The following is a 22,991-nucleotide window of genomic DNA, read 5'->3' as shown; positions in this document are numbered from 1 at the left end:
CAGCTGTATTACATCAGTTTCACTGAGTGCTGTTTCTAGTTACAAACGTCACAAAAATTTACATGACTGGAACAAACTGGCCTGTTTTCTAAACCATTATTTAATTTCAGATACCATGCTGTACTTTTATACACTGCAAGTAAGAAAAAGCATAGTCTTTTAAAAGGATTTTAATCAAAGTGCTTAATCACAGAAGAACAAATCAAGAAATCCTGATTGTATTGTAATCAGAAGATAATATATTTGCACATGATGGTTGCTTAAGTGATTATCCATTTCCTGTCCTGGAGAGCCCATGTTATTCAACCTAAAGGCTGCTGCCAGCAGTGGGAAGCAAGCACTCAGGGATTTCTGGGAGGCAGGATTCATGGAGAAAGGGGACTCCATTGGTCATTTGAGGGGTAGAGAGGGAGTTGTCATCTAAAGGGAAGTGACAGCCACTGGTGAGAGATTCCTGGAGTGAGGGAAAACCCTCAACAACTTGAGTCCTAAGGCCTGATAGTAGCTGTCAAGAAAGTTGCTAAGAAGTGCAATGGTTCATGTCAGTCCCTGAGTTGTCAGAAGATGGAAGTGCATGTCCATGCTCTGAGTCAAGTGTTTGGTTTCCTTAGTGGGGATGGGAGCAGCTTTTCTTGGACTGTGTGTCCTGGTCTGGAAAAGAGAGCAAGGTGGCCAAGGTGTGTTTCCCTATTGTCCCTAAAATGCTCCAGGACAGCTGTAAGGTGCTGCCTGTGCATCCCTTGCCTTTCCTTGCTCGGTAGTGGCAGTGGGTGTAAACAGGAGCTGCCGCCCTGCTGGAGCCCTTCCAGCCCCTTGGAGGAGGAGTTGGGTGAGATGCCAGGGAATGGGGCCCTGCTGGAGCCCTTCCAGCCCCTTGGAGGAGGAGTTGGGTGAGATGCCAGGGAAAGGGGCCCTGCTGGAGCCCTTCCAGCCCCTTGGAGGAGGAGTTGGGTGAGATGCCAGGGAAAGGGGCCCTGCTGGAGCCCTTCCAGCCCCTTGGAGGAGGAGTTGGGTGAGATGCCAGGGAAAGGGGCCCTGCTGGAGCTCTTCCAGCCCCTGGGAGGAGGAGTTGGGTGAGATGCCAGGGAAAGGGGCCCTGCTCTGCTGTTCACCCTTTCTCTGTCACCTCTCGATGATGGAGTGATGGCAATTTGTCACATTCAGCTGAAGGTTCAGATAATGAATGCCTGAGAAGAAAGGCACCTGCTTGGAAGAAAGAGATGAATTTCCTGCCACAAGTTCAGACAGAGCCTAAGGCTTAGGAGAAGATTGTCTTAGTGCTGCCTATAGTGGCAGGACTTTGAGCAGCACAGTGCCTGTGGGGTTCACCTCCACGCTCAGGGAGGACATCCAGCTGTACACACCACAGTCCCTGCTGGCTGGCAGCACCTGTCGGATGGAGCAGGCTGGGTTGCAGGCCAGCCCATTGCCGAGGAAGGTGAGGGAGAAGGTGAATTTCTGGGGCCCTCCAATCTCCTGCTGGTTCAGCACTGCCACAGCGTAGGCTCTGTCAGACAGGGGCCGCTCCCACAGCTGGAAGTTCTTGTCCTGCCAAGGAGAAAACAAACCCAGGGCTGTGGGAGGCTGAAGTGGTGATCTTCATGCCTGTGTTCCAGCAGGCTTTGGGAACACATGGGCTCCTTTCCCAAACCCTGAGCACCTCTCCATCCCTCCCTGCCCCACTCTGACCCCCCCTCTCCTGCTGTACCTTGGAAAGCTGGTATCCCTGCTTGCCCAGGGGGTCCTGGTTGATGGCAATCACCTCTTTGTTCTGGAGCAGCCACTTGGCCTCGGGGCTGATGCGCCGCAGGTCGTTGGACATGAACAGGGGAGCGGCCATAATGGCCCACATGGCCATCTGAGTCACCGACTGGTCCCAGCTCAGCCCAAAGTTTCCAATCACCAGCTATGACAAGCAAACAAAAAGTGCCTGGTAACACAACTGCTGGGGACAATCTGGGCCACCAGTACCAGGAAATCACAGGGTGGGACTTCTCTTTGGAGCCTGGCTAGATAGGCTGAGGGCCAGGAGCAGGACCAGCCGGTTGGGGAAAGCAATGACTGCGTGGCAGTTTAGGATGAGTCCCTGGTGGAAGTGAAGAGAACTCTTTAAGTGGCTAGGCAGTGTTTGAGAATGCTTTTGGATTCAGATTCTTGCAGTGCTGGCACCCAGGGGTTTTCACTCTGGTGGGACATCAGCACTTTGGAGACTGTCCCTCAAAGCCACACCTGTGTCCTGAGCTGGTACTGCCTGTGGAGGCTGTGTGACACAAAGATGGTGCTTCCTTGGTACTATGCATAGCTGCATCTTTCCCTTTCCACCCTGGACCTTCTCACCAAGATCCTGATCCTAGGGTCCCATCAGAGCCCTTCCCCTCAATGTTTCTCTCCCAGTTCTCTCCCTTCCCATTCTCAGCCTGCAGCTGAGGGAATGTTTTTTTTGCTGATGCTTCAAGTGGGGTGGGTGTTGCTGTACTTGCCATGTCAGGATCATTCCAGCCCCCTGGCCCAGCTATCTTCACAATGGTGTCCTGGTGAAGTGCTGTCCAGTCTAAGATACTCTTGATGCTGCTCCAGGAGTCATAGACATCATAGAAGTTCCTCCAGTGATTGCAGTACTGTTTGATCTCTGTGTAATTGGGCTGCCAGAACAAGGAGTGTGATTAGACAGAGCACCTGGCTGTACAACAGGAGTGCCAACAAGGCTAGACTGGACCAAAGGTAGCTTGGGGGAGAACCAGGGTAACAACCTTCCATCACCAGCTATCTGAATGATGTAGTGCATGTTGATTCCCTTGAATGCTTTGTGCCCAGTAACTCCACTGTGATACGTTCTAGACAACACTATTGCTCCCCTTGGGAGAACAGTTGTGACCACCAGCTCTGTTACAAAATTACTTCCCAATTTTACTGAAGGTGTGACAAGGCCAGTGGAATTAAACTATAATATCCCAGTAATTATTGCTGTTTCTTGGGTTTACACCCTTTCATGAGTAATGCATTTAATTCCAGCTGTGGGTGGAGGGCAACGTGTCAATCACAGACCCTGGCTGGCAGAAATTTGTCACTGAACAATGTGGGGGATGTCACAAAGCCTCTCTCGTGGTCCCCAGAGCTGTCTGTAAGGCTGAGCCTGCAGCACTCTGTGTCCAGGAGGAATTACCCTGAGCTATCTGCTAGGCTGTGTGTCTGCATTGCCAATGGTTTGCTGCTTGGCTCCTTGGAGAAAGGAAGCAGATGGATGCTGTGGTTTTTTTGGCATGCTCCATCTGGGCTGTGCCCTCATGCTGCAGAATCCTACTGAATCTGTTTCAGCAGAGCAATGGTTTAGGAATGCTTCAAGCCTCTGGAAGAAAAAGGTTTTTTCCTCCATTTTACAGCCTTGTTCTCTGTCAGAACAGAGAGTAGCAAGTTTCTCAGGATGCTGTTTTGCAATGTTAAATGTTTTCCTCTTCTTCCCACTTGAGCCCCAGGATAAACCTTGAGAGGCATTCCTTACCTGCTGCACGGGCCTCAAGTAGAAAGGCCACTCACAGGAGTACACAATGCTCCTTCCAGTCCTGTTCAGGGCCACAGACATGCGCCTGTATCCTAGAGGAAGAGCACAGACAGAGCTTACACAACCTCCCTGGCCACACAGCAGAACTAAGCCAATGTCACAGGTTCAGGTTTCAGTTCAACTCTTGCAAAATTAAGATTGAACACATTTTTGTGGTTGAGACACCACAGGGAGAAGAGGGGAGTTTAAAGTCTGCAGCTGGTCACCTGCCTCCTAAGGACAGGGGCTTTGCTTGGGCAGGCTGTTGCTCCAAGACTGCTGATTCCTTTGTACATACAACCAGGGGAAGAGGATAAAAGCTTTCCTGTATGGCATTTTCCCTCTAGATACCCAGGAAACACAAGTCAGTATCTATCAGGCAGTACAGCTTTGCTGGGTGATGTAGGAACAGGTTCTCATGAGGCCCTTGCGCCATATGGACTGGGCAGGAATGCAAGAGCTCGAGTTTTTCCTGTCCTTGTCCCCAAACAGCCCTGTTCAGTCCCTTCCAATTGGCAGAGAGGGAATGAAAAGTCTGCTCTCTCCTCTGGAACTGCTTCAGTACAACTGGATTGTATCTGGGTTACACATATGATCCAGCAGGAGCTCTCAGCTCAGCTGTCACTCAGGGTGCTGAGCTGTGCTCCTGTCTGTGGCAGTTGGCATATGCCCCACCATCTGGCTTGGATGGCATTGTCACTTGGGCAGGTTGTCCCTGCCAGGCAGAGACAGGACTTTGTGCAGGGCTCCTACTGCCAAACGTGATGGTGCTGACTGTGCCAGCAGCCAGAGAGCGCAGTCAAGAGAAAAAAGCTTTCTAAGTTAAAGTGTTCTTCCCATAAATCTACTCCTGTGGCACTGGGATTTGCCTGTGCTTCAGAAGAGGCTGTAGCCAAGTTGCCTCAGCACAGGGAGCTACTGAGCTTTCAGCCTTTGTGCAAATCACTTCTGAAGTGGTATTTACACTGGTGTGCTTTAAGAGGAAAACCCCAGTAGGATTTTTATGCCGTAATTCCCTTCATTTTTATCTGTTAAAAGCCCTCCTAACTGCTCCTTTCATGGCTGACAAACTGTTGTAGCTTCAGGCTGATTCACGCTGACAAGGCCCCACCAAAGGGATTAAGGGTTAAGTGTGTGAAATGCTCTGGGCTCTGCAGTACAGGCCCTGCAGAAAGGCAAAGCCTGTGCCAAGAGCTGAGGGAGCACAGCCATCTCCAGAGCACACGGCTGATGTGTCTGTGCTCAGCCTGATCCAGGCTCTGGGCTCACAGCTCCTTTTCTGAGCTGTGCTCGAAGGACAGGAGACTGCTCCAGGAGACTGAGCAGGTAAAAACACTTAAGACAGCAACACTCAATGCCTTGGCCTTGAGAACAGAGCCTCAGATTTGCTTTTGTAAGCAAGTCCCTTAAATGAGTATGCTCAGGGAAAAGCGAGTCCCTGGAGCCTGATGCTGGGCCTAGAACTGCTGCTGCCTGCAGAATATTCCCAGCCATGGGAATAGCTGCCTTGAGCCTGTGCCTACCTTCTGCCAGCAGGTCCAGTGACTCAGAATTGCAGCCATCAAACTTGAGCAGGTCCACACCCCAGGAAGCAAATGTCTGGGCATCCAGGTCATAGTGGTTGTAGCTGCCAGGGAAGCCAGCACATGTCTTGTTTCCAACATCGCTGTAGATTCCCAGCTTCAGACCCTTGGAGTGGACCTGCAGACGGAAACAGACCCTGGCTATGGGGCAGCCACAAGGCAGGAGGAAGAGGATTCGGGGCAGCGAGGGAAGCAAAACCCCACAGTGGCAGGCAGGGCCTTATCTCAGCAGTGACACCCACCCAGCCCTCCCCTGCTGCCAGGCCGGGTCACACCGTGCCGCGGTGGCACTCACGTAGTCGGCCAGCTTGCGGATCCCCCCGGGGAAGCGCTTGGGGTCCGCCTGCAGCCTGCCCTGCTTGTCCCGCGTCGGGGCCATCCAGCAGTCGTCGATGCAGATGAACTCGTAGCCCGCGTCCCTCCAGCCCTCGGCAGCCATCCTGTCAGCCATCTCCACGAACAGCTGCTCGCTGGCCACGGCACCACCGGCAAAGAAAGCGGAGAAAGTCTGCTGTGTACCACCGGCACAGCCGCGGGGCTGGGCGGCCGGGGGCACCCGGGGGAACGCGGGGAAGGCACAGCGGCTGCCGGGGCACCGGGCCAGCTGCCTGCTAACAGGGAAGGCACAGCGGCTGCCGGGGCACCGGGCCGGCTGTCCGTGACTGGGAAGGCACAGCGGCTGCCGGGGCACCGGGCCGGCTGCCTGCTAACAGGGAAGGCACAGCGGCTGCCGGAGCGCCGGGCCGGCTGCCTGCTAACAGGGAAGGCACAGCGGCTGCCGGGGCACCGGGCCGGCTGCCTGCTACCGGGGAGGGCACAGCGGCTGCCGGGGCACCGGGCCGGCTGTCCGTGACTGCGCTGCCCCAGGCTCCCCGTGCCCCGCGGCGGTACCTGACGCAGCGGCGCGGCTCGGCGGCGCAGTCGGTGGCGCAGAGGAAGCGCTCCCAGTGCAGCCAGCCCATGGGCGGTGTCCGCGCCAGGCCGTTGTCCAGCGCCAGCGCCGCCGCCACCGCGGCCGCCGCCGCCGCGACCCAGCGGAGCATCCACCGTGCGGCCGCCATCGCTCCACCGCGCCGCGGGACTGCCGCTGATTGACAGCCCGCATGCCCAATCCTCGCGGAGTCGGCGGGCAGGGCTGACCGTGGAGCCAATCGCCGCGCGGCACCGCCCGCCTCTCCGCCAATCCCGTGCGGCAAGGTGCGCACCGGCCCGCCCCCTGCCGCGGGTCAGGTGTGGTGGTGTCACGTGACCGATGTGAGGGGCCATGGCGGCGCCGTTGGGCCGTGCCGGAGCTGCTGCCGGGGGAGCCGTGCCCGGGGCGGCACCGGCCGTGGGCAGCAGGCCCAGCTGGCCGAGAGACCGCTGGCACCTGGCCGGTGCTGCAATAGAGTGGCCAGCAGAGCCAGGACAGTGTTTGTCCCCCTGTGCTGGGCGCTGCTGAGGCCACACCCGTGCCCAGCTCTGGCCCCTCAGCTCATGAAGGACGTGGAGCTGCTGAAGGAATAAAGCTGGGGAAGGGTCTGGAGCACAAATCCCGTGAGGAGAGGCTGAGGGAGGTGTGGGGGCTCAGCCTGGAGGAAAGGAGGCTCAGGGGTGTCCTTATGGCTTTCCACAGCTCCCTGGCAGGAGGGCGGAGCCGGGTGGGGTCAGGCTCCGCTCCCGGGGAACCGGGACGGGATCTCAGGCTGGGCCAGGGGAGGTTCAGGGTGCACATCAGGAGTAAATTCTTCACAGAAAGGGTGATTAGACATAGGAATGTGCTGCCCAGCAAAGTGGAGTCACTGTCCCTGGAGGTGTTCAAGGACTGGACACGACAATCAGTGCCATGCTCTGGTTTGCATAGGTTAGACTCAGTCTCAGAGATCTTTTCCAAACCTCAGTGATTCTGTGTGCTCAGCAGTGCTGGGGCTGCCTGAGGGGCTGGGGGCTGCTGTGAGTGCAGGGTGTGGGTCTATGTGTGTTCTGTCAGCACAGAGTCCTGGGGAAGAGAGGATTGTACCCCATGGGCTCAGGACTTGGTTTTGGCCCTGGGCTTTCAGCTCTGCTTCAAAAACTCTGAGAAGCTCCTGAATCAGCCCTCCACCCTGTGCTCTTTGATCAGATCCAGCCTGATTCAGAGGCTGTTTGCTGCCTCTCTGCCTGCTTGTGTTGACTCTGTGCTGTTGGATCCAGCCTGTCTCTGCTTGGGATGCTTGGGCCCATCCATATCTTTGCACTCAAAGATTTTGGTCTCTCTTCAACAAGTTCAGCCACAAGAATAAGTCATGGTCACTGGGCATCACCCCATTTGCACCAGCTATATGTGACTGGTTGAGATGAGAATCTCTGGAAAGGGGCAGTGCCGGTGTCAGCAGGACCTGGACAGCTGTAAAGGACACCTGTGTGCCAGCCAGCATCTTTGAGCTGAGCCCTGGGTTTAATCCCTGTTTTTGCAGGAGTAGCACAGCCATGAGCAGCCTTGGTGGCACATGTGGCCTGTCAAGGAGACTGGAGGCTCCTGCTGCCAAGGCAGCTGTGGGAAATGTGAGGAGCCAGGTCTGCCCTGTGCCTCTCCCAGGGCTGGACCAGCCCTAGAGCCCCCCTGGAACTCTTGTGGGTCCCACCAGGGCAGGAGGAGGGGCAGGATGGGAGCAGAGCAGGGCTGTGGCCATCGCAGGGCTCAGGGTGCCACCGAGGCAGCTCGCTAGGTGTCCTCCCATCCCTGCTCTGCCACTGCCAGGGAACAAAAGCTCCTCAGAGCCCGCGGGCTGATAATCACTCCTTGTTTCAGTGCTGGGGTCCTCCCCCTGCCCCTCGGGGAGCTGAAGCGCAGAGATCTCTCAAAGTGGGGCAAAACAAGACACTCTGGAGGCTGGAAAACCTCATGGCTTTGTTTTCTCTTGTGCTAAACGATTCTCCAGGGCTGGGCAGTTATTCCCTACTGCCAGAGCTTGGATGCTGCAGGGCTGATCCCTGCTGGTCTCTGTGCTCCAGCATTCCCTCACTGCTGCTTCCCAGGTGTCCTGCCTGTCCCCAGGAGTACCTGGCACCCCCACACCCCCTGGGATAGGGAGCTCCGGGGTGCTGTGTGGGCTGCATGTACTGGCTGGTGTCCCCAGAGTGGGGCAGGCTGGTCCCCAGGCTGTGCTGTGGGTGCTGGTGTGGGTTTGGTGTGATGGTGTTCACAGGGGTCTGAGGATGAGGGAAGAGACAAGGATCTGACTCCATGTTTCAGAAGGCTTGATTTATTATTTTATGATATATATATTATATTAAAACTATACTAAAAGAATAGAAGAAAGGATTTCATCAGAAGGCTAGCTAAGAATAGAAAAGGAATGATAACAAAGGCTTGTGACTGACTGAGACAGTCTGGATAGCTGGACTGTGATTGGCCATTGATTAGAAACAACCACATGAGACCAATCCCAGATGCACCTGTTGCATTCCACAGCAGCAGATAATCAATGTTTACATTTTGTTCCTGAGGCCTCTCAGCTTCTCAGGAGAAAAAATCCTAAGGAAAGGATTTTTCATAAAACATGCCTGTGACAGTTTGGCAGGGCCGTGGTGCAACCTCTCAGAGCAGGTGGAGGTGACAGGCTGTAGTGTGATGCCACAGCTTGAGTGGCAGGGGATGCTCTGTTGGGGGGACAGCTCTTGCAAGGCTGGGCTGGGGTGCTGGCACAGCCACACTGCCAGAGCACCCTGCACCTGTGCCAGCAGGCTCCTGTCCCCAGGGAGGGCCTGTTAGGGCCCTGTGCCTGTGGCATGGCCAATCCCAGCAGGGCACAATGCCAGTCCAGCTCCTGGTGCTTTCCTCTTGTGTCCATTTTCCCAGTTGTAAAGGGGCAGCCCTGGCCTGCTCAGGGCTGCCTGGCTGACTTTTGGAGCTTGCTATTTTCTTAAAAAGAGTTCTGTGCTCAGGCCATGTTCAAGGGTTGCTCAGAGCCCCAGAAGAGCTGTCACCTGTTCCTGTGGCATTGCCCTGGCCTTGTGGCTGGGATCAGTGTGGGACAGGCTGTGCTGCAGGCACTGCTTTGTGTGCTCAGGATGCTTTGCTGAACCTCTGGCACTTGGAGTTGTCCCACAAGAGCTCCAGGCTGTGGAAGGGGGCAGAGGCCCTGGTGAGGGAGAGGAGGGAGAAGGGAAGGTTTGACCCCCTGATGCTGCCAGGGACAGCAGCAGAGCTCAGTGCCAGCAGGGTCAGGCTGTCTGTGGTCGTGGGGCAGGGGCCAGGCTGGCATGTCACTGCAGTGCCCAGCCAAAGGCACATTTCCTTGGCCCCACACGGGCCCCCAAGGAGCCCTTGGGGCTGGCAAGGGGCCATGCTGTCCCCAACCTGTGTGTGCTCCTGGCCCTGCTGCAAGGAGGAGCTGGGAAGCTGCCAGTGCTGCTGATGCTCATTTTACTGTCTGGGAGTTCCATTAACCTGGTGTTAACTTCATTAACTTCCTTTTAAACCAGCAATTAACTTGGCCATGGCTGTTGGTCCTGTGCCCACAGCTGCTGTCTGTGGTGACTGGCATGTACCCACCAATGCACAGCCTTGAACAGGAAATAAAAAACTGATTCTGTCCAAAGACTGTGGCTTTGCTGAGGGGCTGAGCCACCTGGGCTGGTCCCTGGCCATGCTGTGAGAGGATATGGGGCTCAGAACCCCCATCCCAAGATGTGAGGGACCCACTGGAGCTTTGTGCTGGAGGGCACTGGCAGCCTTGAAGCTGTGAGGGTGTCCCAGTGACTCCCAGTTCAAACTGGGCTGCTGGGAGCAGCAAGGGCAGAGCCTGAGTGCTGCTCCTGACTCTGAAACTGCCCCCAGGGACACTGAACCACAAACACCTGCAGAGCCATGGGGTGGTGCTACCCTTATGCCTTTCCAAGTGTGATGCCAGAAATGAGCTCCCCACCTTGCTGTGAGCAGTGCCTGGGACCTGGGGGCTTTGGCTTGGGAGGGATGTGTTGGGTTTTTACAGTTTTCTTTTCTTTTGTGATGTGCTGGTTCCTGGAGCTGAATGGCTCAGGGCTGACTGCAGTGTTTGTCTGAGTGCCCAGATGTGATGTCCTGACTCCAGAGCAGGCAGTGAAGGAACTGGGGACACCTTACTGGTGTGAAATACCTCACAGGTCTCCCCTTGGCTGTGTCCTCTCTCAGTTTGGGGTGGGGACAGCAGCAAGACCCTGGGGAAGCTTCATTTGTCCCACCTAAAGAACAACCCCAGCCCCAAAGCAGTGTGGGTGCAGCTTGCTTTCTCTCCTCCCTGCCCCAGAAGGGCGATGGGGCTGCGAGGTACCAACAGAGCTGCTCTGTGAGACTTGGCCGGGAGCACAGAGGGAGATTGATGTTTGCTCGGGCGCTCAGCCCTCAGCTGCGGGCTCTGCCCACCCCTGCACCAGCTGGGGACAAAAGCCCCGGCCCCGGGTGGCACTGCAGGGCTGGCGTAAGCCCCCCAGGACAGCTGGCAGCTCTGTAAGCTTGGCTCCTGCCCAGGGAGCCGAGTGAAGGGGCTGAGGGGCCACGCAGGGAGGTTTGCCCTGGGGATGCTGCACATGCTCGGGTGTCTGAGCTCCACTGCAGAGCTGGAACCCCCCCAGCTCTGCCTCATCTTGGGTCCTGTCCCCTGGCCAAGCCTGGGTGGGTGAAAAGGGCTGGGGTGACTGTGGGGAGCAGCCCACAGAGCTGGGTGGGGACAGAAAGTGATGAGGTTTGGGGCTGAGGGCTTGCAGGGGGCTCCTGCCCAGCCCTCCTGGCATCTCCCACGTGGGAGTTAAATGTGACAGTCATCAGTTGTGGCAGAAAAATCACCCGTGGAGAGTAATGATGGTATAATGATGGGTCAGGGCTCCTGTCCCCACAGGGCATTGTGCCCTTGTCCCCTCCCCACGCTGTGAGTGGGAGCTGGCTGCAGTGTTCTTGGCAGAGACAAATCCCCAGCACACAGTGCCGAAAATCCCAGAAAGCTTTATTTGCGTAGGAAGATCAATGCTGTTTAAAAACCCACCACTGCAGGAGGCTGGCATGGCCACCCAGTGCCTGTGGGTGCTGCTCAGACACTGGTACCTCCCTGACTGGCACTGCCTCGGGTGCTGGGGGAGCCCAGGGTGTCTCCAAATGGGGCCTCCCCAAAAGCAAGTCTGGCCTGGACACAGGGTGGGATTCCATGGGGAGCCCCATGGCAGGGGAGGCATGCACAGGGCTGGCAATGGGATGGAGCTGGCTCAGCCTGTCCTTGTGGGTCCCTCAGTCCCCTCATGGGGTGGCCTGGGGCCACTTCTCTGCTTGCCCCATCTGTGGAATGGGTGCATGTGGCTGAGCACTCTGTGGGGCTTAGGGGGCTCAGGGGATGATGCTGCCAGTCAGTCCTTTGAGGAAGAGGGGGATGAGTGGTGCCTGAGGAGTCAGGCCGGGGATCATGGCAGGGGGTTCTGCCTGGGTCTGGTTTCAGAAGGCAGTGCTGGCCTCCTGGTCATGTCCCCCTGCCCTGCAGGGTCCATTCTGCCATGGCAGGTGGGTCACTGGAGCACTCACTGTGCCATGGGGCCACCACAGCCCTCAAGGAAAGGGGTGAATCCTATTTCCATCCTGCCCTGCCTGGAAGACTCTGAGCCCTCTCCTGCACCCATGGCCATGGGGCCTGCTGGGCTGCAACCTCCTGAGGGCAGAGGGAAAGGAGAGCATCACCACACTCCTCTCTGGAGGACTTAAGCATCACCTGCTGCTTTTATTTCCTGCAAAGCATGGAGGGTATCCAGATCTGGAGGGCTGGGAGCCTTGCTGAGTTTGTCCTGTTGGGGTTCCAGTTGCTCTCCTCTCCTCTCCAGTGGAGGAATATTAGGGATGAACCTGCCCAGGGGATGCTGCACTCGAATGCTGGGCTAAGGAATGGGGCAATTTTCACCTCCATCTCTCATCTGGCACCGTGGTGCTGTGGGAATGCAGCAGTCTGGGATGCCATCACTCACTCTGCTCCTCCAAAAGGATTGGCCAAGCTTTCCCCACTGCTTTCATCCCAAAAAAATCTCCCTTGGAAGACGGGCTGTGGGCCCTACCCTGCAGATAATGCAGTGCCATCTCCCCAGTGCCAAGGGACTCCCATCTGCAACTGCAGTGGTCATCTGGGCCCCTTCAGCAGGACTGAGCTTGCCTGCTGCCTGCTCAGGGCTGGCCTTTCCTTGGAGCAAACAGAGCCTCCTGCCCACTGTCCCTGCCACAGTCCTGCAGCCCTGGGCACCACGGGCAGTTCTGAGCTCTGCAGGGAGGGCAGCATCCCCAGCCTGCTGCTTTGCTGTGCATTGGAGCTGGCTGGGGCTGCAGGGGCCCTGTGCATTGCTGGGGGCTATGGGGCCACAGCCAGCATCATGTACAGCATCATGCTGCCTGCTCTTTCCTGCAACCAAGCTCCAGGCCAGAGGAGAGGACTGCAGCCTGATCCCTGCCCCACAGCTCAGTGATGCAGGCTGGAGAAGCAGCAGCCTAACATGGTAGGTGTGGAGAGGGAGAGGGTATTTTTCTGGAAGGTGATGTTTTCTGGCCACTGGCTGTGCCTGTGGCTGAAAGAGTGCCTGGGGCTCTCCTGTGCCCCTGGCTACCCAGGGCTTCCCCCAGCAGCACAGCATTCCTGGGGTGTAGTTGTTTCCCTGTTCCCTGACAGCACAGCATCCCGGGGTACCTGGGGTGACACCATGCAGGAAGCAGGAGGGGTCCCTCTCTCCAGCTGACTGTGGGGACCTGTGATTGTTGATCCCCCCACTTTGCGCCACAGAATCCAGAGGGACACGGGGGCTGCCACATGTCCAGGCTCTGAGGCCCAGCCCAGCTGTGCCACTGCTCCGGGACAGAGGGAAAAATAGTTCTGGCTGAGCCTGTGGCACCTGGGCACACTGTAGGGGTGACACCAAGAGGCAGTCCTACTTTTCCAGCCTCAGGGCACCATGTGGATGTCCTCTGAGCGCAGCACTTTGTAAACCACCCAGTAGAAGATATTGAAGAGCAGGAAGGTGAAGGGGAAGACGGCTCTGGAGACGGTGTCGATGCGCTTGGCGCGGTCCAGGTAGCGCCTGCGGAGGCTCTCCCCCTCCCGCAGCACGGCGGGGGCTCCCGGGGAGCTGCACATGCCAGGGCCCTCCCCAGCCCCGTCCTTGGGCTGCAGGCAGGGGCCCAGCCCGTAGCCTCGCAGGTAGAAGCGGCTCTCGCGGCTCAGCTCTTCCTCCTGGTGAAGGAAAGGCGGTCAGGCAGGGCACGGCGGTGCTGGTGCTGCGGGGTGAGGCTGCACGTCCTGCACACCCCTGGTGCTGGGCGCTGGGTGCTGGGTGCCCGTGCCAGGCTGGGAGCTCTGTCACACAGCCCAGCCATACAGGCAGGAGCAGGGGCTGGCAGTGCTGGCTGTGCACAGGGGTGAGCACTGAGCCCCTGCCTTCTCATCCAGCATGTGTTTCAGGGTGCAGCCAAAGGCAGCCCGACCCTGGCAGCCCGACACATCCCCCCAGCTTCCTCCCAGCTCTGGCAGCCTGAGGGATGGGAGGTGAACTGGTGGAAGGGGGCACATAGGGGTGCAGGGTGCATTTGGTGCAGGGAGCTGAGGTGTGCAGGCACTGCTGTGAGTGTGCTGTGTTTGCTGTGGGGTGGAAGTGTGGCTGTGATGGTGAATAGGAGGGGACAGGCAGCTTGCTGGGGCAGAGCAGGGCAGGGATGCAGGAACCTGGCTACCACCAGGGCTTGCAGGGCGCCTCAGTCCCTCCAAGAACCCAAGCCCTCATTTCTCCCCATGGCTGCTTGGCAGAGATTGCCTGGTGGAGCAGAGGAGGGAGGCTGAGAGAGCTGGACTCCTTGCTGGTCTCTCTGCCCTTGCTCACCCTCACACTCCCCTAGCTGGCAGAGGGCTGCAGAGGGGGCAACGTGCCCATGGAGTTGCATGTTCATGATCAAGGCTGCAGAACTGCCGTGAGAGTCTCTGGCCGCAGCCCACTGCCATTGTTCAGGGCACCGATTGGGTGCCTCAGGGGCTGGCCAGCAGTGCCTGCCCTCCTCCCCATCGACAGCTGTGCACTGTGAGCCACTTGCCTTGTTTTAGCCTTGGAGAGGGTTATGTGCGCAGAGATGTGATGAGGAACGGGCATGTGCAAGCACAGGCTGCACATCTGGCTTTTTGCTGAGCCCCTGCACTCATTTGGTCTCTGTGGCTCAGCTCAGCTCCCCTCTGCCTTTGCTGGTGTTGTATCTGGCTGTGGTGGGTCCTTTCTTCCAAAGCCTGCTGCAGGTCAGTGCCTCACTTTGTGTCTGGGTGCTGTTGGGGACCCCAAACACCATCTCTGAGCAGCACTGCCCTGCAGCACACAGGGGCTGCCTGCTGAGGTCAGCCCCTGCAGCCACTCGGCTGGCACGGGGGCTCTCATGCAGAGAGTTTGTACCCTGGCATCTTTATTTAACTCAGCAATCCACAGGCTAAGCAAGATTTTACAGTGGCAAGAGCAGCAGTGGCTCAGATTGCTGAGGTCAGTTCTCATTTGCAGTACAGTTTTATTTCCCTGCCTCAGGCTGAGTGCCTGCAGCCCCTCTGGACGGGGGGACCTGGGTGCTCTGTGTGCTCTGGGGACCAGCAGCTGCTCCCCAGCCCAGGGTTCCTGAGCCTGGATTTGGGTGGTCTGTGGGAGGGATTTGCCCTCAGGCTGTGAAAGCCGGGCTTTGCTTTCTCAGGCAAGGAGCTGTGTGTAACAGGACTCTGCTCCCATCTCTGACTGAGCAGCACCCCGGGGTGCTCCTGGCTGCATCCAGTGCTGTGCCAGCAGCAGCCCAGGGTGCTCTGCAGCCTCACTTTGGTCTGTTCTAAGCCAGCACACGGTCCTGGGGTTGGACAGAGCCTCCCCCTCCCTGCCTGGCTGGGTGTTGCTCTCCAGGAGTCATGTGTGAAAGGCAGGGTGCAAAGATGCCTCTCCTGGCATCCAAGGGCTGATGACAGTGTAGAGGAGGTGAGGGTGACCAGGCCTGATCTCCTCCTTGGAGCTGTGGTTGACCCCCTGCATCGCCCCAACATCCTGGGAGCTTGCCCTGCCCCACACTTCTCCCTGTGCCTCAAAGTGCTCGTGTGCCCTGAGCAGCTGCCTGTGCAGGAGTGACTGCAGGCAGCTGTGCTCTCTCAGTTTGGGGTGGGCACAGCAGCAAGACCCTGGGGAAGCTTCATTTGTCCCACCTAAAGAACAACCCCAGCCCCAAACCAGTGTGGGTGCAGCTTGCTTTCTCTCCTCCCTGCCTCAGAAGGCCCTCGGTGGGAAATAGGGCTGTGAGGTACCAACAGAGCTGGGAGTGCCTCGAACCTGCCTGCAGGGAGGCAGAGCCCTCACCCTGCCAGAGCTGTGGGCATGGCTGGGGTGCCCAGGAGCAGCCATCAGTCAGCCTCAGCATCACTCACCCTCAGCAAAGGGGACTGTGCCAGTGCTGCTGTACTAAAGGGGAACCCAAGGCATGGAGTGGGGGTGTGCACAGGGAAATCTGCTCCATTCCCATCCCTCTCTCAACACATTTGAGCCCAGGGAATGTGCCCCACATAGCCAAGCTTGTGTTAGCTGACCCCAGGAAAGCCACAGCCATGTGCTATGGCTTTGCATGTCCCCACTGTGGTGCCAGAAGGGGTCACAGGAGCCCTGTAAGCACAGCCATGGGCACTGGGCACCCGCACGCTCCCCAGCCCTGAGGCACTGGGAGAGGCTGCCCAAACCCTCACCCATCAGCCACATCCTCCGGGCACATACTCTGTACAAATCACTAGCCTGCTTCTTCCACAGCCCCTTGCTGCCCCCAGGGCTGCTCCTGGGGGCTCCTTGTGGGGAGGGGAGGGTGAGGCTGGCTGGGGAAGCACGGGGGCTGCCGCAGGGTCGTGCTTTACCCGGGAGCTGCAGAGCGTCGCGTAGGTGTGCTCGCTGCTGTGCCGGCTGCTCGGCTGCCGCAGGGACTCCAGGCTGGCCGTGCCGCTGCTCAGGCCCTTGTGGCATCCAGCAGTGTGCACCAAACAGAAACAGGACAGCGGGTGACCTGGGGCAGCGGCTCTGGGGGCCAGGGTGGGGATGGGGGGGAGATGGGGGCTCTGTGTGTTGGGGGGAATGAGCCCCCCCAGTGTGCCCTGGCACTGGGATCTGTCTTCAGCACATGCTGAAGGGATTTGGTTGCATGGGACACTGTGTTTGTGTGTGTTTGTGTGTGTACTCGTGTCTTCCATGGAGATCTGGTGCCTCACAGACTGTTTAAAATGAGAGTGGGGCAGCCACATGCCTACCCCAAGCTTCTTGCAGGCCTGATGCCTGTGTTGGTGGGCTGACAGAGGGGAGGATTATTTCCATGAGTGAGGGATCCTACCTCTCCAGATCCTGCTGTGCTCCCATCTGCAACCCACACCTGTCCCTGGGTGCCACCAGGACCCTCCCTGACACAGCAGTGAGTCCCTGTCACCGCTAAGGAGCCCAGGTTTGGGGCTGCATGTAAGGGGAAAGGCTGGTTTCCCCCATCCTCACTGTTTATTTTTCTGCATTTTTCTCCCTGACACAGCAGTGAGTCCCTGTCACTGCCAAAGAGCCCAGGTTGGGGGATGCACATAAGGGGAAAGGCTGGTTTCCCCCGTCCTCACTGTTTATTTTTCTGCATTTTTAGAGGAAGCAGAGCCTGAGGATGTCCCAGCAGGAGAAGGACAGCACCCTAAGCAGGGCCTGAAGCACCCATGGGTGCTGAGCCCTGTGCTGCAGTGCCCATAGGTCCCCGGGGTGCCAGAGGAGCCGTCTGTGGCTATGGAAGACAGCCCTGCCCTGGGGGCTGCTGAGAAACTGTCCCTGCAGCCCTGGGGTGTCCCCTCAGGGGCTGAGGAGGAGCAGATGTCATGAGAGGGGGGGACTCACCATCCTCTGCCGTCGCTGGCGGCGGCGCAGGCGCATGAACTCCTTGTGCTGGCGGGACACGAAGTTGACGGCCGCGTACTCCAGCAAGGCGGCGAAGACAAAGAGCAGGCACACGGCCATCCAGATGTCAATGGCCTTCACATAGGACACCTGCCGGGGTGACAGGGGGCTCAGGGACCCACTGCCCCCCACCTTGCTCGTCCCCCCCACTGCCAGGAAGCTGGGAGCCCTCTCAGCCTGGGCACACGGGCCAGAACAGCCAGTGTTTCCCCTCGGCACGTGTGGTGCCCCAGCTGATGAGGCTCCAAAGCCAAGGTATTCCCAGGGAAAGGCTGCCCCTGCCCCTGCCCCTGCCCTTGCCCCTGCTCCTGGGGTGCTGCCCAGCAGGCAGCAGCACTGACCTTGGGCAGGGAGGCGCGGGAGCCGGCGCTCTGCGTGGTCATGGTGAGCACCGTGGTGATGCCCAAGCCCACCCGGGCTGGTGCTGCATCCATGTTGATCCAGAAGGAGACCCAGGAGAGGATGACGATGAGTAGGCTGGGGATGTACATCTGGATCAGGTAGTAACCCATCTGCCTCTCCAGGTGGAACTTCACCTCGATGCAGGTGAACTTGCCTGCAGGGAAAGATGGCCCCAGTGGGTGAGAGGGACCCCTGGGCCATGGGAGGGGGTGGCAGCAGGTCCCTGGGGTGCTCACCTGTGTTGTAGTACTTGGTGCAATAGCCCAGGTCCTTCTCATCCCTGAGGATGAACTGTGGGAGTGTCAAGCCCTCTGCCACCTGCACGGCCTCCTGCTCCTCCAGCCACTCGAAGATGAGGTCGTTCATGGTGTATCCAACTGGAGGGGATGTAGGGAGCCATGGATGGGGACATGGACCCTCTTCAACCCCACCCAGAACAACTGCTTTTTCCTGCTCATGTCCCTCAGAAAAAGTGAGCTGCCAGCTTTTGGGATGTCATGGAATGGGAGGGGATGGGATGGGAAGAGGGAAATGAAGCACAACTTGAACCCCCCAAGGTACTCACAACTCTCCAGCTGCATGGTGCATGTCTGGATGTCCATGGGGAAGTTCTTGAGGTCCATGGGGCAGGACAGGATCAGTGTCAGCCTGAGGAGGCAGAGGAAAGGAGGGAGTTGTTGGAGCTGGGGCAGTCAGAGGGGGAAAGTCACCACATGGAAGGCAAGAGGAAAGCTTTGCCTCCCCACGCAGGCGCTGCACCAGAGGGGAAGGTTCTACCTAATGCTGTAGAGCACGTTGCCGTTCTTGAAGATGCGCAGGAGCTTGTTATCAGTGGTGACCTCGTGGAAATTGGCCCCTTTCTCGTTGGCAAAGAACAAGTCTGGCTTCCAGATGGAGTCGAGCATGGAGGGGTCGAGGTCGAGGGAGTCGTCGGGGTACTCCCGGTAAGCCAGGCGGGGGTCGTTCCACTGCTGCCGCAGGAACACGTTCACCCGGTAATCCTGGCACAGGGGGCGCCAGTCAGTGAGAGCACCCCCTGCTGCCCCGGGAGGAGGAGGAGGACGAGGAGGAGGAGGGGGTGTAAGGAGCTGCTTCTGTTGAGGCTCAGCCCTGCTGTTGCTGTGTGCCTGCCACTAATAGAGCAGGGAGCAGGGGCAGCTCAGGAGCCTTCCCATGCTGTTGGCAGCCAGGGGAAATTAAAAAGCCAAGGCCACAGCAGCTGAGAGAAGGAGGAGGAGGAGGTGGAAGACCAGTAACTGCTGCCTGCAGCATTCTGCACATGGCTCTGCGGGCCTGTTGATAGTATTAAGGCTTTTGCAGAAGCACAAATAGGAAATTTTTTTGCCCTGGGACTTCCTCTGAGGTGTTCCTCATGCACCCAAGGAGGTTCAGGATGGCAGGGGGTTACATCCCTCTGCCCCACTGTGACCCTTTGGGGGGCTCTTTCTTCCAGCTCAGGCACAGGGAATGTGACCCACATAGCCAAGCTTGTGTAGCTGACCCCAGGAAAGCCACAGCCATGTGCTATGGCTTTGCATGTCCCCACTGTGGTGCCAGAAGGGGTCACAGGAGCCCTGTAAGCACAGCCATGGGCACAGGGACCCACACCCTCCCCAGCACAGCCACTGCCAGCCCCGAGGCTCCCGGAGAGGCTGCCCAAACCCTCACCATGGTGGTCTCGGTGACGGAGCCAAAGCTGTTGATGAAGATGTTGCACGTCACGTTGACAGGCGGACCTGGAAAACAGCATGAGCCTCCTCTTGCTGCTGGCTGCTGAGACACGTGTGGCCACACACGAGGGGACACTGCTCCTGCTGCGTGCCTGAAGGCACACGGGCGTCCCCTCCTGTGGGGCTGTTCCCAGGGACACTGCTCCTGAAGGCACACAGGCATCCCCTCCTGTGGGGCTGTTCCCAGGGACACTGCTCCTGAAGGCACACAGGCATCCCCTCCTGTGGGGCTGTTCCCAGGGACACTGCTCCTGAAGGCACACAGGTGTCCCCTCCTGTGGGGCTGTTCCCAGGGACACTGCTCCTGAAGGCACACAGGCATCCCCTCCTGTGGGGCTGTTCCCAGGGACACTGCTCCTGAAGGCACACAGGCGTCCCCTCCTGTGGGGCTATTCCTGGGGCTGGGGGTGACCCCAGCACGCCCCTGATGCCAGCAAAGTGAGCACACAGGGCTGGCAGGAGCAGCCGAGACTCTGGGCAGGGTGTTGGGACAGGGATGTGGATCAGGCTCCTGCCCCAAAGCCCCTGGGTTTGGGCAGCCATAAGCATGGACATGCCAGGTTTGGAGCCCTCACACCTTCCCTCTTACCTTTGAAGTTGGGTCGAATGCGGGCGTCATACCCTGAGGTTCGTCCCATGAGCTTGTCCAGGAAGTCAGAGGGTGACATGGGCTGGGGTGAGCTCCGGGAGCCAGCTTTAATCTCCTCCCGCCCTGAGACCAGCCTGTGGGGCAGGGAGCCAGGTCAGCTGCTGCCAGGGGTCTGCAGGCACATTTTGGCCTCCCCTGGGGACACTCAGCTGCCAGGGCAGGCGGCTGTGCCTGTGCTGCGTCCATTCCAGTGCCTGGACAGCATGAGGGGGGATCCCTTCCTTCTGCTGGGACCCTGGTGGCTTTTCCCCTCGCCTGCAGCAGCCTGAGTGTCACATGCCCACATTTTGCTTGTCCCTGCTCCACCACATCCCTTGGCATGGGGTTGGGAGCCGGTGTCTCCTGGCTTCAGTGCTGTGGTGGGAACAGGGCACAGCCAGAGCTGCAGGGGAAAGCAGGGAAGCTCCTTCTCAGGTTCCACCTACAGCTCCAGCTTGAGTTGCTGAGCAAACAATCACACACTGCCTGTCATGGGCTCATGGCTTGAGGGGGCTGGGGGACACAATGGCCCTGCCTGAGTGGTTAGGAGTGTCCAGCTGGGTTCTGACAGCCTGCCAGGGGCCAGGGAGATGTGGCAGGAGAGGAGCAGCACAGCCCACCTCCACACCAGCCATGGGGATGAGCTCTCCCACACAGTGCTCTGAATGACGATGGAGATTTATTTAAACTGACTCTGGAGGGGATATTTTTATGAATGCATCTTAGCCTGCCAGCTTCTCTCCTCCCGTCAGTCTATAATGATAATTTCAAGGAACAATGCGAGAGATGTTCACTCACCACATTGCCAGGCATGTGGCTGTGATGGAGAGGAATTAGCCAGACATCTCTGGACACAAAAGGAGCTTTGAGCATGCTGCTGGTGCTGCTGCATGATGCCTTATAACTCCACTAGGTCTGTGCCCAGGTGGATCTCACTCCTGCTTGGAGCTGCAGCCCCAGCACTACAAGAAGAGGATGATGCTGGGAACCCTGTGGTCCTTCTTCCTACCTCTTTTCAAAGGGGTGAGATTCATCCTAGTGCACCTTACCAGCTAAAAATGGCCACAACCAAAATGTTCCAGTGGGGCAGGTTTTCCTTTAATTAGAGAAGGGCAGCAGAGAGTACCTGAGATTCATCCTGATCAAGAGCAAAAGGCTGAGAGAAATTCCCTGCCAGGAGCTGCATGAGCAAGGTGTGGTGCCTTTGGGAGGAGAGCTGCCAGAGGCCAGGCTAACAAGGAGTTAAGTGAGGCTTCTGCCTGCCACGCAGCTGAGAGCCATGTCCTCCTCACAGGAGAGGACAGTGAGGGTTCTCCCCTGGAGCACGTGGGAGGGAGGCTCCCGGGCTCCCTTGGCAGGTAGCTCCTTGAAGAGGCTCAGATAACAGAGCCACAGCAGATCTGCAGCCCCGGGGATGCTCAGACCAGCGTGGGGGACGCCAAAACGCCCAGAGTGCAGCCACTTCCCAGGCAGCCCTGGCAGGGGAACGCAGCCCTTGGGCACAGCCCCTGCCTTGAGCACTGCCTGCCCTGGGGGCTCTGCCCCGGCCTGGGCTGGGCACTGCAGGGCCCTGGAGCTCACTCAGCACCTCTGTGGAGCCCGTGGACGGCAGGGCTGAAAACGCTGATGTCTGCCTAAAAACGCTGCCCTGAGACAAGCAGTTTCTGCACGTGAAGCAATTCTGGGTTACCCCTCCCTGCCATAAATGTTGCAAATCCCCCCAAGCTGCTCCAGCTGTACTGGCCGAGTGCTGGGAGGGGGACTGGGATCAGGCTCAGCCCAGGAGTCCTGCAGCCCCCAACCCCTCCCGTCTTGACCCCCTCTCCCCTGCATCCCACCTCGTCCCAGATAACACCCAAGGTGGACCAGATAACAGATAACACCCAGATAACACCCAGAGATGGAAAAAGGGACCTGAGGGCTTTAGATTTTCCACCCAAGTGAGCCAAGAGTTGTTCCTGCACCCAAGGGACATGGGGCACCCACCCACTGTCCCGAGTGAGCCAGGGTCTGGGTCAGGGTCCGTTCTGAGCTCTCCTTTCCCCAAACACCACGAGCCAGGAGAGGATCTGGACATCTCAGGGGCTTTGCAGCAGCAGGGAAGGAGCTGCCTGGGCGATCACGGGGCTCAGCGCTCCCTTTCTCCGGTGGGTGACCCTCCCGCTGGCCCGGGGCACCCTCGGGGGCGGCTGGGGACAGGCAGGGGCCGGCTGTGTGCGGTGGGGACTGGAGGGGGAAGGCTGCTGGGTCCCCGGGGTGCTGGCTCAGGGTCCTGGGGAATGGGGAGCCGAGGCCAGGTTTGCGGGAGGTCCAGATAGGAGCTGGGAGCGTTCTGTCCGGGGCATCAGGCCGCGGAGCCAGGTCCGGATCAGGGGTCGGGATGAGGGTCCGGGGCTCGTTTGGGTCTGAAGGGGATGCCCAGGTCCCGCAGGAGCTCTGTCTCTCTGTCTCCGAGAGGAGGTGATGCCCGTGTGCCGGAGGGGAATCGCGGCTCCCGGGAGAGGGATGGGGTCCGGGTGCCGGGGTCCCGCAGCCCCGCGCAGCACCGAGCACCCGCGCCGTGCGCTCACCTGAGCGGGCCGCGCCGGGGCAGGAGGCAGCCGAGGAGGAGGAGGAGGAGGAAGGCGAGGGCACCGGCCCGGAGCGCGCCCATCCCGCCGCAGCCCGCAGCCCCGCCGCCCCGGGCGCACGGGCATGACCCGGCCGGCGGCGGCGGCGTCCCCGCTCCCGCTCCCGCCGCACCGGGGCCGCACCGGGGCCGCTGCCGCCGCCCCCCGCCCGCTCCCGCTCCTCATAGTCCGGGCGCCCGCCGCGGGGTGGGCGCCGGCCGGCTGCGGGCCCCGGGAGCCGGGCGGAGCTTCGCCCGCCGCGGCGGGGAGGAGGCGGGAGCGGCGGTGGGGGGCTCCGTCCCGGTGCCCGCCTCCTCCCCGTCCCCTCGGGGCCCCTCTGCCCCCGGCCCGGAGCCCGCGGCCCCCGGGGGGGCTCCCGGTGCGCGGAGGGAGCGGCCCCGGCGGGGTCCGGGGGGGTCTCGGGGCGCACCGGGGTCGGGGCTGGCGGGGGCGAGGGATGCGCTGGGGTTGAGGGATGTGCGAGGGACGCTCGGAGGGCGAGAACCGTACCGGGATCAGAGGACGTGTGGGGCTGAGGGATGTGCGGGGCTGAGGGATGTGCGGGGCTGAGGGATGTGCGGG

General features: G+C 59.2%; 2 protein-coding genes across 3 annotated transcripts; both read right to left on the bottom strand.

The window, feature by feature from the left end:
* Positions 1 to 154: 154 nt before the first annotated feature.
* Positions 155 to 6,202, bottom strand: GLA (galactosidase alpha). The gene is made up of 7 exons (XM_054641454.2): positions 6,013 to 6,202; positions 5,417 to 5,591; positions 5,062 to 5,239; positions 3,500 to 3,591; positions 2,481 to 2,642; positions 1,709 to 1,906; positions 155 to 1,548 (listed from the first exon to the last, which is right to left on the bottom strand). The coding sequence occupies exons 1-7, from the start codon at positions 6,180 to 6,182 to the stop codon at positions 1,285 to 1,287; spliced, it is 1,239 nt and encodes a 412-aa protein (XP_054497429.2). The 5' UTR covers positions 6,183 to 6,202; the 3' UTR covers positions 155 to 1,284.
* A 4,840-nt stretch (positions 6,203 to 11,042) lies between these two features.
* Positions 11,043 to 22,634, bottom strand: LOC129125763 (glycine receptor subunit alpha-4-like). 2 transcript variants are annotated; one of them, XM_077185978.1, is made up of 10 exons: positions 22,371 to 22,634; positions 19,762 to 19,895; positions 19,111 to 19,178; positions 18,220 to 18,443; positions 18,008 to 18,090; positions 17,679 to 17,819; positions 17,382 to 17,596; positions 16,981 to 17,130; positions 15,981 to 16,076; positions 11,043 to 13,310 (listed from the first exon to the last, which is right to left on the bottom strand). In XM_077185978.1, exons 1-10 carry the CDS (start codon positions 22,451 to 22,453, stop codon positions 13,023 to 13,025), a joined length of 1,482 nt encoding a protein of 493 aa, XP_077042093.1. In that variant the 5' UTR covers positions 22,454 to 22,634; the 3' UTR covers positions 11,043 to 13,022. The 2 variants fall into 2 exon arrangements, with proteins under 2 accessions (XP_077042093.1, XP_054497351.2); XM_054641376.2 differs by lacking the exon at positions 15,981 to 16,076.
* Between the last annotated feature and the right edge of the window lie 357 nt (positions 22,635 to 22,991).

Source organism: Agelaius phoeniceus, chromosome 14 (genome assembly GCF_051311805.1).
Source record: "Agelaius phoeniceus isolate bAgePho1 chromosome 14, bAgePho1.hap1, whole genome shotgun sequence".
Taxonomy (NCBI): domain Eukaryota; kingdom Metazoa; phylum Chordata; class Aves; order Passeriformes; family Icteridae; genus Agelaius; species Agelaius phoeniceus.
Note: the sequence above shows the minus strand (reverse complement) of the source record. Positions and strands in the feature narration are given on the sequence as shown.